The sequence below is a fragment of the Pezoporus flaviventris genome, unplaced genomic scaffold (assembly GCF_033815535.1).
Source record: "Pezoporus flaviventris isolate CSIRO_AGI_PZ_B2104156 unplaced genomic scaffold, CSIRO_AGI_Pfla_v1 ptg000029l, whole genome shotgun sequence".
Classification (NCBI taxonomy): Eukaryota; Metazoa; Chordata; class Aves; order Psittaciformes; family Psittacidae; genus Pezoporus; species Pezoporus flaviventris.
In genome coordinates, this window is record NW_026892577.1 from 16048239 (window position 1) to 16060549 (window position 12311).

Below are 12311 nucleotides of genomic sequence, written 5' to 3' on the forward strand. Positions count from 1 at the left end.
AAGCAGGTCAGTTAACCATGTATTTTGATATGAAGCATGTGAATAGTCTCTCATGGTTTAAGTTAAGCCTTAAATGCTTTTCTGTGTTAGAATCAGAAAATTAAGTACGGGGAAAATCAGAATTCATTTCTTACAGAGTTTCTGAAACGAGTTTTTGTGAAGGTGATAGTAAGGCAAAGTTTGGAGACAAAACTAGCATTTCATTCAACCAACAGTTATAGCATCAGAAAACAGGTTTTTCGAAAGACTCACAAAAATTACCTTTGGAGGTTACTTAGACCAGCCCTCTGTTTGGAGCAGAGCTAGCACCAAATCCAGACTAATCTAGCCATCTTGAAAACCTCTGAAGACTGATATCTCACCTACTTTGTGGGTATCTGCCCCAGTGCTGCACCACTCTCCTGGTGAAAAAGATTTTCTAAGCTCCAATCTGAGTTTCTAACCTGAAATGTGGGGGCATTGCTTTTGCTTTAGCATCTACCACTACCAAGAATAGTTTGATTTCATAGTTTTTGAAGCTGTCCCTTAGCTAGTTGTGGATTTCTATTAGATTCCCCATTAGCCTCTGTGCAAGATTAAACATGTCCCTCACCCTTGTGGGTGATGTGCCTTAGTCCTCAAACATCCGAGTAGCCCCTCAGATGTGAAACAGATTTCAAACCAAGCACAATTTGGTAAGAATTTATTTGTATTTGCTTTAATTATGTTACTCAGATTTTTGTCTGGCTATGAGACAAGTTGTAGTGTCATTGTCATTCTGCTTCAGATTGGAAAATATCTACTAGATCTTGTACGGAACAGAAACAATTAATTCAAAATTTCTGATCCGCCCGGGGGTGTCTCCAGTAGATAGATATTGCAAAGGTAAAAAGATTTCTGTCTGCCTCATTATTAAAGCTATTATCTAAACACCATTTAAAATAAGTATTGGCTGTCCATGCAGCTAGTATCCATTCCATATGCAATTTTTCTCCTTACCCTGTGAAAGGCAAATGAGGTGCAATACATAGAGCCTCCCTGTCTCAATAACCCTATGCCTTCATTAGTAAAGGAAACTTTGTTTGCAGACATATTTAGGAATACTGAAATAACAAAAGAATTTCTGATATTTAAGGTGACACGTTATCTCTGTTCCTGGTGTTGCCTTTGGTGTAATAAGGAGGATACCACAAAGACTAATACAGATTAGAATATGTACACAATTAAGTATGACATAAGAACATGTTTTGTCTTACTATCTTCAAGGCTTAGAGAAGCCTAGACTCTTTGGATTTATAGAAGATTTGTTGCTTTTAAGAAAGTTTTTACCTGGTACTAGAGAGGCCAACTTGAAAGGAGAACATGGGAATTCTCTCCAGTCTCCAGATTTCTTGCTGTATCTCCACAGGCTGTCAATAAGACGGCTAGTTACTGGCTGCTGAAAGACCGGTGGCCCTTTTCACCTGGAAAACCAGATGACATCATCATCAAGAAGTTCTAACCAGCGACCTCTTGACCTGGAAACAATGGTCATGTCAAACTGAAATTCCTTCCTATCATTAGATACTTGAAAAGTTGTCAATTTATGACCAGTCTTGCAGAGGCAATGGTGCTGCAGTTACTGATCTCAAAATACACACCATCATCCTCCTTGTTTCTTTGGACCCTTTTCCATCAACTCCATTTTATAAGAAATGGGAACAGATTGTTACCAAAGTTGCAATCTAAATAAACTGTCTCTGGATTTCAATAGTGCCAAAGTCCAGGGTGATTAGATCTTGGGCTTAGATCCAGATGCATCTTGCTGATGAGTAAAGAAAATATAAGAATCTAGTTACAACAAGTCCTTGGCCTGCATATGGAAGCAGAAGATGAGGAGGAGGAAAAAAGGATATGTAATATAATAATTGGTAAGCGACAACATGCTGTGTGTACAGCCTGGGCAAACAGAGATCCATTCAATCTCCCCCAAATTCAGCAACTTCACTGACCCACGCAGTCTTCCGTCTCAAGCACCTGACATGTTTCACAGCCTCCAGCCATCAGCCTTGGCACCAACAGATGAATCATATCTTCAGTGAGTGTCCCTGCTGCAGTAACTGGTTATCATTATCATCCTCTGCAACTAGATAGCACTTGCCAATCCCAGGTCTCAAAACACTGCATGGAGGTGAATGGGAACTGGGACTGAATATCTTGCTTTAGCCATGGGAAATCAGTTGGCATTAAGGCTGGAGGCATACCTCCCCACTCCTCTTAAATTTTCTAATCTCTAGGCCATATCACCTTTCTTCGTTATGTGTGCTTAACGATCAGTGGTAAACACTTGTGAGATACAGCAGAGTCTTTCCACATTCCAAACAGGCATCAGATAATTAGTGAGCACATTTATTTTTAGATTCAAATAAAAGACAAATAGTAGTGCTTCTCTAGCACTTGGTTAGTCAGCTGATTTCTATTTGCTAGCCTTGTAGACACTTAGTGCTAGAGTGCCATCCTGGATTTGGACAAGCAGAGAGCAATAACCACGACAGCAGTGATTTCCAACAACTGGTACACACCTTGACGTTGGTATCTCAAATCATCAGGAATCTCTTGCCTCAGATCAGTCAGTCATCGAAGTCTTACTGCTTACAGCCCAGTAGCTTAAGTCTGTCTGAGAAGCCTGACATGCTGGGACCCCTTTAGCCTAGCTCAGGAATAGGATGACCAGCAATATCCATTTACTCCCTAAGGGAAAAGGAGGAACAGCACAGTAGGGTAGGTAGTTCCCGCAGTACCTGAATGAGGTAAGGAAGAAGGACTTCAACACAATAGTCACATTCAATCAAGAGTCCAGATTAAGCACATTCATGATGAGAAAACAGGTCTAGGGTCAAGCCAAGAAAATCACTCACATGTCATAGTCAGAATTAGTCTGAACCAAAGCTACCAATCTGGCAATTACTACATAGATACACAGCAACAAGGCAGATACAAGGTCAAGCTGGGTAAACATCCCATAGTCCAAATCTATATATCAGTATAGCTGAGTTAAAGATCAATACTCCTACAAGATAACTTAGACTAGGAGTAAAAGTCCAAACCTGGGCTTAAATGAAACTTCTAAGCCTATGGACAGAGGGTGTGGGTGGTTGCCAGGTGAGGCTAGTCAGGGCTCTTAAGGCTATTTATGCAGTTCAGGGCCATAATAAATGTTTTTGTAGTCTTTGTGATGCAAGAATAAATTTGATGCTTGCTGTGAGTCCATTGTAACTTCTTCTGCCTATTCATGTAAGGGTTTTTTTTCTGGTCTCATAGCCCTAGGCTTCAATAGTGAAAAGAGAAATGAGTTGTATTCTGAAACAGCAGGCAGGCATTACTCTAATCTGCTGATGCAAGGACTGTCTGAGACTTAGCACGCAACTTCAGGTACTCTCAAGCTGGGGAGCCTACCTTAAGTGCCTTTTATTGCATTTCTCTCTAAAATTTTTAATCAGGGTATTTTCAAACTCCCCTCAAAGAGTGCCTTTGCTAGGTGAGAGAGAAGAACTGGTGTCACTGAACTGTGTCTTTGTTTTCCCAAGTTCTACCACCCCTGTATTTACTAACTTTTATTTAGCAATGAAATATGGGGCTAATATATCCCTGGCTGGGCTGGACAGCCTTTATTTTCTACTACATGATTACATATCCATGGGGAGACCTGATGCAAATACACTAGAAGCAAAACTTTCAAAGCTTACTCCTTCATTTTTCATGTCTTTACAATCCTTTCCTTTAAGAAAAATTACTGCACTGAAATTGTCCCTAGATGAACTGCCAGATGAACTTCAGTATACTTAATTTATGTACTCTTCAGATTGCAATTACTGTCCTTCACAAGCAATTAAAGGCTTCCATACTGTTGCCATTTAGAAGCAGCATCTGAGTCAGACAAAACTTGATGTAGGGAGAATTATCTAAATCAGCCATTACTTGAGCTCTTTTCCTTCCTGAATCATCACAGGCTACTCTGAGCTCTGACACCTTTTACACAGAGGCTTTATATATATATATTTATATATGTTCAAAATGTCTTTTGCTAGGTATGTGTGTTGAAGGGGCAGCTGGCAGTAGTGTGGGACACAGGTGAAGAGTTGACTTGGGCTACAGGAAAAGTGTATTACCAGCTCTGCTCCACCAGCAGATCCCCTGTGGGCTGTGTTTCTGTTGGGTCAGTACCGCTGAGGAACGCACACCCTGAAAAAGAAGCCGTGGGATGGAAAGGAGCTATGAAACACACAGGAGAATTAAGGTAAACGCAAACCATTGAGATATATTGTCCTAATTATCCTGCTCTGGCTAACTAGTTCAGTACACACACTGGAGAGATTAAACATTCCCACAGGGTCTCATTCCTTCCAGACACTTGTTAGGCTACCTTTCTTTTGGACCTAATCTCAGTGTTTCTGTCAGAAAGTATTTCTTTAAACTGTCAGGGCAGAGCAGCCAGCATGGAGCTGCTTTCTGGAGGTGACTAGTTTTTTCTTTCTCAGTTGACGGAGTTTTTTTAATAGCTTTTTCTTTTTTTTTTTCCTGCAACAAATGGTTTATTTGTCCCAAAGAGTACATCTGGGAAATTCTGGTCTCAATCTGTTGTGTTAAAGCTGGAAAAAAAATTAGGAAATTTCCAACTTCTAAAAAACCGTTTAAATGATGTTGTTCTTTTGAAAATTGCTTTAGGAAGAGCTGAAAATGTTTACGTCAAAGCAAAACATTTCAAACAGGATCAAATGGAATATTTCTGGTTACACTGAATACTTTTTTTATTTAACCAAAAACCCTCAGAGTTAGCATTTAGTGTTGAATTTTGCTGTTATTTTATCCATGAACATGATAATTATTTGTACAGGTCCCTATATAACATCTTTCCCCAGTGGAAAAATCAAACTTTCATGGGAAGTGACTTGGTGGGAAAATCAAGCTTTCATGGGAAGTGACTTAGCAGGATGAGATGTCCCACGCTGCCCATGAGATTGAAAATTCAGTTAACTATATCTTTTGTTATGTTTTACTGTACACGCCTTTTGCTTTCCTGCTCAAACTGCAAAATAATGTGTTTGAACAGCACCAATGCAGACAAGAAATGCTAAAAATATGGAGAGATGGTTCTGTTAAATGGTTCTGAGGCTGAGGTTGGGCAGAAAGGTAGAATCATAACTTCTCTCAGGCAAGGCTCCTGCTGGTTATCCACAGTACCAGGACACTTGCTAAGTTTGTTTGCCACAAGATCACCAATTAGCTACTCTTCACTGTGCTGAAGCCCACCTAATATAGATGATTAATGGGGAGGTAATTATAGGAGCCTATGTATTCAGAACAGACACAAAGTTCAGATCCCACTTGTAGCCTCATTTATAAGCACTTAAATGTGAGATGGCCACCATGAACTCACAGATTTATAATTACTTCTAAGCAGCTAGTTCTACCAGTAGCTAAAGCAGCTAAAGGTCCAAAACATCTTGGCCATTGCTGCAGCCTGCACACTGAGAAGTATAGCCTCCATGATGGATCTTCTTGGCAGAGGAGGAAGCTGCCAATCTCAGATGCTTTTTGTCAATGCAATTCAGCAATACAAACCTGCAAGGTGATACTGCAGGGCATGCACATTGCTAAGAAAATATTTACCCCTTTTTCTAAACTGCAGAAGGACCTGCTAGGCAGGTAGGGATGATGAGGAAGGATGTTGTGCCAAGAACAGCCCAGGGGCAGGATGTGACAATTACTCAGATTAGATTTTCATCCATCTGTTTATAGATAATATTTAATAGTATCTAACTATTTCATCAAGTGGTTGCCCTTTCCTCCCCCTATTACTGACTGCAGACATTGACTCCCCCGCCTTCCCCCCCCCCCTCCCCCCCCCGGGAGGGGTGAGGGAGTGCTTAGGAAGGAGTACAAATAAGAATGATGGGTGCTAAAGTGGAAAGATGACATTTCTCTGTGCCCATCCTGCCAAGCTGTCAGTGCAGGCAAGACATATTTTTCTTCCTTGCAGAGAGCAGCAGGTCGTTTTTCTCTCAGCTCCCCGGCTCTCACCAGCATATCCCCCGGAGGGACGCGGTGCTCAGTAGAAAGCCCAGCACGCCGCTGCCCTCTGGACCAGCGCACTCGGTATTTCTTGGAACGCACAACTGTATCAGATGCTCAAGCTGTTCTCGGAGTGTGCCTTGTGCCCTTTTCCCCTTGGCTCGGGCTTGGAGAGATTCAGCTCCTGATGTGATCCCTGTCGAGTCAAAGCGTCTGTTGAGCGCGACCTGAGGAAGATGCTGAGGGGGAGCGCGGGATCAGCCCTGCTCCCTGAGATATATTAATAACACTGATGCATGGCCAATTAGCAGAAGGAGCCAGGTCCAGCCCTCGTGTCTGCGTGCTAGTGAAATATCGACAGTAATTACCGAGGCACTTAATGCCTAGTTTGGATGGGAATTAATTCGAGGCCGGATAAATAATGCATTAGGGTTTATTTAGCCCCGTGTGAAGCGTCGCTCCTGAGCCAGAGCTGGCAGTGGAGGGAAGCGGCGTTTGAGCGGCTGGCGCGGCGATGCGCGGGGCGGCGGCCGGGGCCGGGCGCTGAGGCTGGCGGCCGCGGCGAGCCCAGGCGGGAGCATGCTGAGCCCCAAGATCAGGCAGGCCAGGAGAGGTGAGTGCCTTCCCGCGCGACCCGGGCCCTGCGGAGGGACCGTCCCCCGGGCACGGGGGAACTTCCCAAAGGTGCATCCCCTGAGCTGCGGCGGCTGCACCCCGCACAGTGAGGCGGCTGCCCAGCTGCCCGAAGCCGGCCCAGGGAGGGGAGGGAGACAGCTGGAATGAGCGGTGCTTACAAAGGTTCGGGCAGAATGAAGCGGAGGAGGAGAGCACCTGTGCTTGTGGTCACTAACATCGTCTGCGATGTCAGGGCTGAGCAGCAGCGATAATTAAAAAACTGTACTCCGTCCTGGGACTCGGGGGAACCTTTGCGCCTCTGTGGTGGTTGCTATTGCTGTGTTTGTAGTGCTGAAATTCATTATAACAGCTGGAGACAATTATGACAAGTTTACCTGCAGCATCTCGGAGAAGCAATTTGCTGTAGCACGTTATCTCTCCAGGGCTGGAAGCAGGAGGTGGGAAACAACACCCTGTGAGCTGTGGGCAAGACAAAGAAAGGAAGGAAAACCTGTCCTGGGTTTGCAACAGCTTCTTTGTGCAGTTGTTCAGACCCTCGAGGTGTAGTGTACAGTGTTTGTAAAGCCATCAGCTAGGGCTGGGCACAGCCGGTATCTCCACTCCAGCTCTTCTGGAGGAGATGCTCTGGCTGAAGCTGTATTGTGTGATCTCCTGCTGCAGCACCAATGCCTCCTTTGAAATGGCATTTGTTGAGCATCGTTGCCATTCACAGCCTAATGACTGTCTCAGAGGGATATCTTCCCGCCCATCGGAAACAGAGGTTAGATTAATGTCATTTAGGAGCAAAAGCAAACACAGTCAAAAGAGTATGTAAAGACAGTGTTTTTCTTCAGCCATGACAGCATTATAAAATGGGAAAGTGTCACTGATTCTAGCTGCTGTGATTCCAAGACAGATACTTCCAGCCGAATGTCACTTTGCATCAGATATATATAAAAGCAGTATTAAACACTGAACAGTCCTTAAATACCAACAGACCATTAAATAGCTGTTAGTATCTTGGAGGAAAGAAGCTTTCTGCCATCTGGAGATGTCAGGATGAGATATGTACAGCCTCACCCACAGTAAAGTCAGTAACTGCTTATTTTTAGTTACACAATTTTGTAGAAGTTCAGAAAGTCCTTTGTAGGTGCTGTCTCTTTGCCATCCCTCTTCTAAGGGGTGTTGAATCTCCTTCCAGTCTTTAATATCTTTGTTATTCAGTATTTCTGCAGGCTGTTATAGCTCTGATGGGCTATAAACGATGCGACTATAGTGGTACAGGAAGTCTGTGTCAGGGTGAGGGATGAGGGCTTTCACAACTGTGTGCCTGCCATTCTTCCACTTTCTTCAATTCATCTGGAAGAGACTAAGTTGTACATTATTATCTAATAAAATCTAGTTACAGGACAGATATTCTAGATCTCTGTTGGCTGATGATGCTATGGGGAACAAACTGTCATTAAAAACCTTTGTCATTCAATTTCAGTTTACAGCTCTATATGTAATTCAGGTTTGTTCTGTTTGGTTCATTAATTGTCCAATAGTAGTTTTATTTCTGAGTAAATTTAGAACTCATGAAAAGACCTGGATTGATGGCTTTTGAAACTTTGGGAATTTTCCTACTTTGGTAATGCTATGGCAAAACACCTGTAACTTCTTAAAAAAGTTCCGAAGTATGACCTAATCCTGTAAGGTTCTTCTGAGCTCTTGTTCACAGGACCTGTAAACAGGCAGTGCTGAAGATGCTGAATGCTTCTTGAAGGTAAGTATCTCAACTTGGGAGACTGAGCTGAATGTGAAATGCTAGTTCATGCTTCCTGGGCTCTCAGCTGGGATGGCTAGTGAAGGTTCAGGTGATTCAGGCAAGCAAAGTATTGAGAAAGCTGCAAGAATCTGTTGCTGACATTATTAATAAGGGCAGCAGATCTGCTGCAAGCTGCTGCATGAGCTTGGGTGGCTTCTCAGAGTAGTGGCTGTTAACTTTGCCATTGAGGGCTTAGTTGTGTAAGGAAGGCAGCGTGGCTTCTCTGAGCACACAGAATGAAGAAAAGGGACAAGGAAGGATACTATAGGTATAGCCTGTGATTTCACTCGATTGTGATAGAATCATAGAATGATTTGGGTTGGAAAGGACATTAAGATCATCTAGTTCCAATCCTCCTGCCATGGGCAGCGATGCCTCACTAGACCATGTCACCTAAAGTCTCTGTCCAACCTGGCCTTGAACACTGCTAAGGATGAAGTATTCACCGCTTTTTTGGTCAACTTGTTCCAGTGCCTCACCACCCTCATAGTGAAGAACTTCTTCCTTATATCTAACCAGAACTTCCCTGTCTAAGTTTTAACCCAGTACTCCTTGTCCTATTGGTACAGCCCCTGATGAAGAGTCCCTCTCCAACATTGTTGTAGGCCCCCCTCAGATACTGGAAGGCTGCTATGAGGTCTCCACGCAGCCTTCTCTTCTCCAGGCTGAACAGCCCAAATTTTCTCAGCCTTTGTATTGGAAGTGCTCTAGCCCCTTGATCATCCTTGTGGCCCTCCTCTGGACTTGTTCCAACAGCTCCATGTCCTGACAGCAATAAAGGTTCACCTAGAGATATTAATGTATTTGGTGTAGATTTCTTGAGGTTGAATTACTCAAACCACCTTTTGTGCATGTCCATATCTTTGCTTCATGCTTCCTGCATCTGTGCAAATAGGAATGCGTCATCAGCTCCCCTTGTATTTCCAAATCTCTGCTGTGGATGGTCCTTAAGAAAACTCCTTGGTTTAAAGATATTCAGACTTTCAAAAATGCCGAATCTGAAATTGATCCTGACATCTGGGGTATAGTTCTTACTATCTGTGAAAGGTACAGTATAGAACAAAGATAATTTGCCTTACTAAAGTCACTGTCAGTGTAATGCAGTCTGTGCTGTTCCATCAGCAAGCTCACATCTGTAATTCAGAAACGTGTGTTCAGAGGTACATTATGTTTTCATAAGGCCTAGGAAGGTGTTAAAATCTCACAGGCTGAAAAGCTTAATGTGCATTAATGGGCCTTCTGGAAAATCATTCATCTTGGCTAGGCCTGAATGGATTTTGCATTATTTTTTCATCTACTCTGTTTTATGTACAGCAATTGGCCAAGTCTGGGATTTCGTAATAAGTGACTACAGCGGAAAACTTCTATTTTCACATTCTTTCTATGTGCTGGGGCATAGAAATGCTGCCTTCCAGAGTGAAGGCAAGAGAACTTTCACTATGGAGTGCAGGGAAAGAGGTTTTCAGACTACAGCCATCAGTGTCAAGGAATGAATTTTTGTCTCACTGTTATTAAGAGATGAAAAAAATGAAGCAAAGCTTTTGCTCGTTAGTTTGAAAAGTCTCAAACAGGTTATATCTGCCCAGTTGTATTTAAATGTGCTACGAAATGGAAACTGGATTGACTACAAGCTTATGCATTGGTTTTTTAATAAGTAGTGTGATGGGATTGCCCTCTATAGCAAGAAAGTTGGCCTGCTGATGTGATAAGTTCTTTACAGTATTTCTGTCTTCAGTACAGTCTGTCTCAGCTATATAGGTACTAAGAATAAACCTTGTCTCCTTACTGGGACTTTGTATAAATGTGTGTCTGACATAGAATCATAGAATGGTTAGGGTTGGAAAGGTCCTTAAGACCATCTAGCTCCACCTCCCCTGCCATGGGCATTATGGAATTGTCTGCACTTCTGTGACCTATTAGTTCTATTTATGGCATGCTCATACATATGTTGCAATATGTTGAAAATTTTCTTCACAGTCATAATAACTGAACTTTTGTTCTGTTGTTTACTTAAAACTTGAAGCATGAAAAGTGATGGGAGACATTTTAGCTAGCTAGCCTGCTGCAGGCTAACTGGTTTTACCTCAGGTATCCTTCACATAGCTGTAGTAGAACAGAGTTACATTCCTCTTTTTTTTCCTTCTCTGAAACTTGTCATAATGCAATTTTAATGAAAAGTGGGCTTTAGCATACTTAAAACATTTCTAAGGATGGTATACAGTAATGCTTCTGGGAGGGTCTTTAAGAGGGTAAAGTACTATTGTAACCCTGTGGGAGCATGCACATTTACAACGTAAGCTTCATGTGCTTGCAGTGACGACAGCTAGGTTTTAATATTCAATGCCTTTGCAATGGTGTCATTGTATTTTTAGTGAAAGTACTGTGTCTTTGGTTACAGGAGCATCAATATCCTATATTTAGACTGCTTTCTTAGCAGTAAGGATATATGATTGCATGATTTCTCTATCAATCTCTGTCCTACCAATTTTTTAGTTGCTTGGCTAAATTCAACCAGATTTGAAAGCAGAAAAGGAGTGTCAAGATGTATTTTGACTTGTACAACCTTAAAGAAAAATGGTGACAGGACAAAGGAAAGATAACCATATCTGTACATCTAGGGAAAACTGTCAAATAGTACTCTAAAGGAAGATATGTTCTGGTCCAAGGACCATCCAAAAGATACATACTGGCTGTCCTGTAAGAGCACACATATAGTCAATTCTGCCAAAAAGCTAAGGGATATAGGAATATATTAGTTTTTTGGGGATATGGAAGGAACTGGCTATTTTGTGGCATGTACAAGATAAATACATTTTTAATTGTTAAGTCCTGAGATACTATGGTAGTAAATTGGTGGCCACTGAAGTAAAGGATTAACATAAAATTATCAGTTCTGAATGGAAAAATCTTGTGATATTCCATGGATTAGGGAAAACCCTAGGCCACATATGAGGTCCAAGGCGGTGCCGGGCTTGAACCAAGTTTCCCAAAGTTTAGTATACATGACAAAATACTGGATTAACCTTTCTTCTTATTCCACAACTTTTCATTGGCCATTTTCTGTCATCAGAATGTATCTGATTTCATAAGAACTCGCCAATTAAGAACAGTTTAGACATATAAATGCAACCCTGCAACTTTATTTCTTAAGTAAAAGAAAGGCATCAGCATAATAGGATGAACATACTGTTATGAAATTGTGGGGGATGCCTCCAGGAACTTTTTTTCTGTACCAGAAACATGAAATGATTAGGGTCATCTCTCTAGAGATTTCTTGTCTTTCAAAGGAAATTACATTATTAATCACTTCTTCAAGACAGTCTTAATCACAGTGGAAGGCTATCAGCCAGTCATGGCTTTCGGGAGTTCTCATCTATCCCGAGTTTGCCAGGCTCAGGAATAAGCTTTGGTGATGATGAATGACATCTGAGGAAACATGAATTAGGCATTTTTAGAACAGTGAAGGACATGGAACTGTTGGAACAAGTCCAGAGGAGGGCCACGAGGATGATCAGGGGACTGGAGCACCTCCCGTATGAAGACAGGCTGAGAAAGTTGGGGCTGTTCAGCCTGGAGAAGGCTGCATGGAGACCTCATAGCAGCCTTCCAGTATCTGAAGGGGGGCTGTAAGGATGCTGGGGAGGGACTCTTCATTAGGGACTGTAGTGACAGGACAAGGGGTAATGGGTTCAAACTTAAACAGGGGAAGTTTAGATTGGATATAAGGAAGAAGTTCTTTCCTGTTAGGGTGGTGAGGCCCTGGAATGAGTTGCCCAGGGAGTTTTGAATGCTCCACCCCTGAGGGTGTTCAAGGCCAGGTTGGACAGAGCCAGGGTGGCATGGCTTAGTGTGAGGTGTC

General features: G+C 42.5%; 1 protein-coding gene across 4 annotated transcripts in view; it reads left to right on the forward strand.

The window, feature by feature from the left end:
- The first annotated feature begins 4107 nt into the window (after positions 1-4107).
- The window catches only part of ARHGAP22 (Rho GTPase activating protein 22), a 159781-nt gene continuing 151577 nt past the window's right edge, over positions 4108-12311 (forward strand). The window contains exon 1 of one of the 4 annotated variants that reach the window (XM_061459251.1): positions 4108-4255. Coding sequence is in view for 3 of the 4 variants with exons in the window: in XM_061459248.1 (XP_061315232.1) it covers positions 6610-6643 (34 nt within the window). In the remaining variant the exon portion in view is untranslated. Of the gene's footprint in view, positions 4256-6043; positions 6644-8382; positions 8411-12311 lie in introns of those variants that run through there. The other 3 variants (XM_061459248.1, XM_061459250.1, XM_061459249.1) reach the window with 3 other exon arrangements.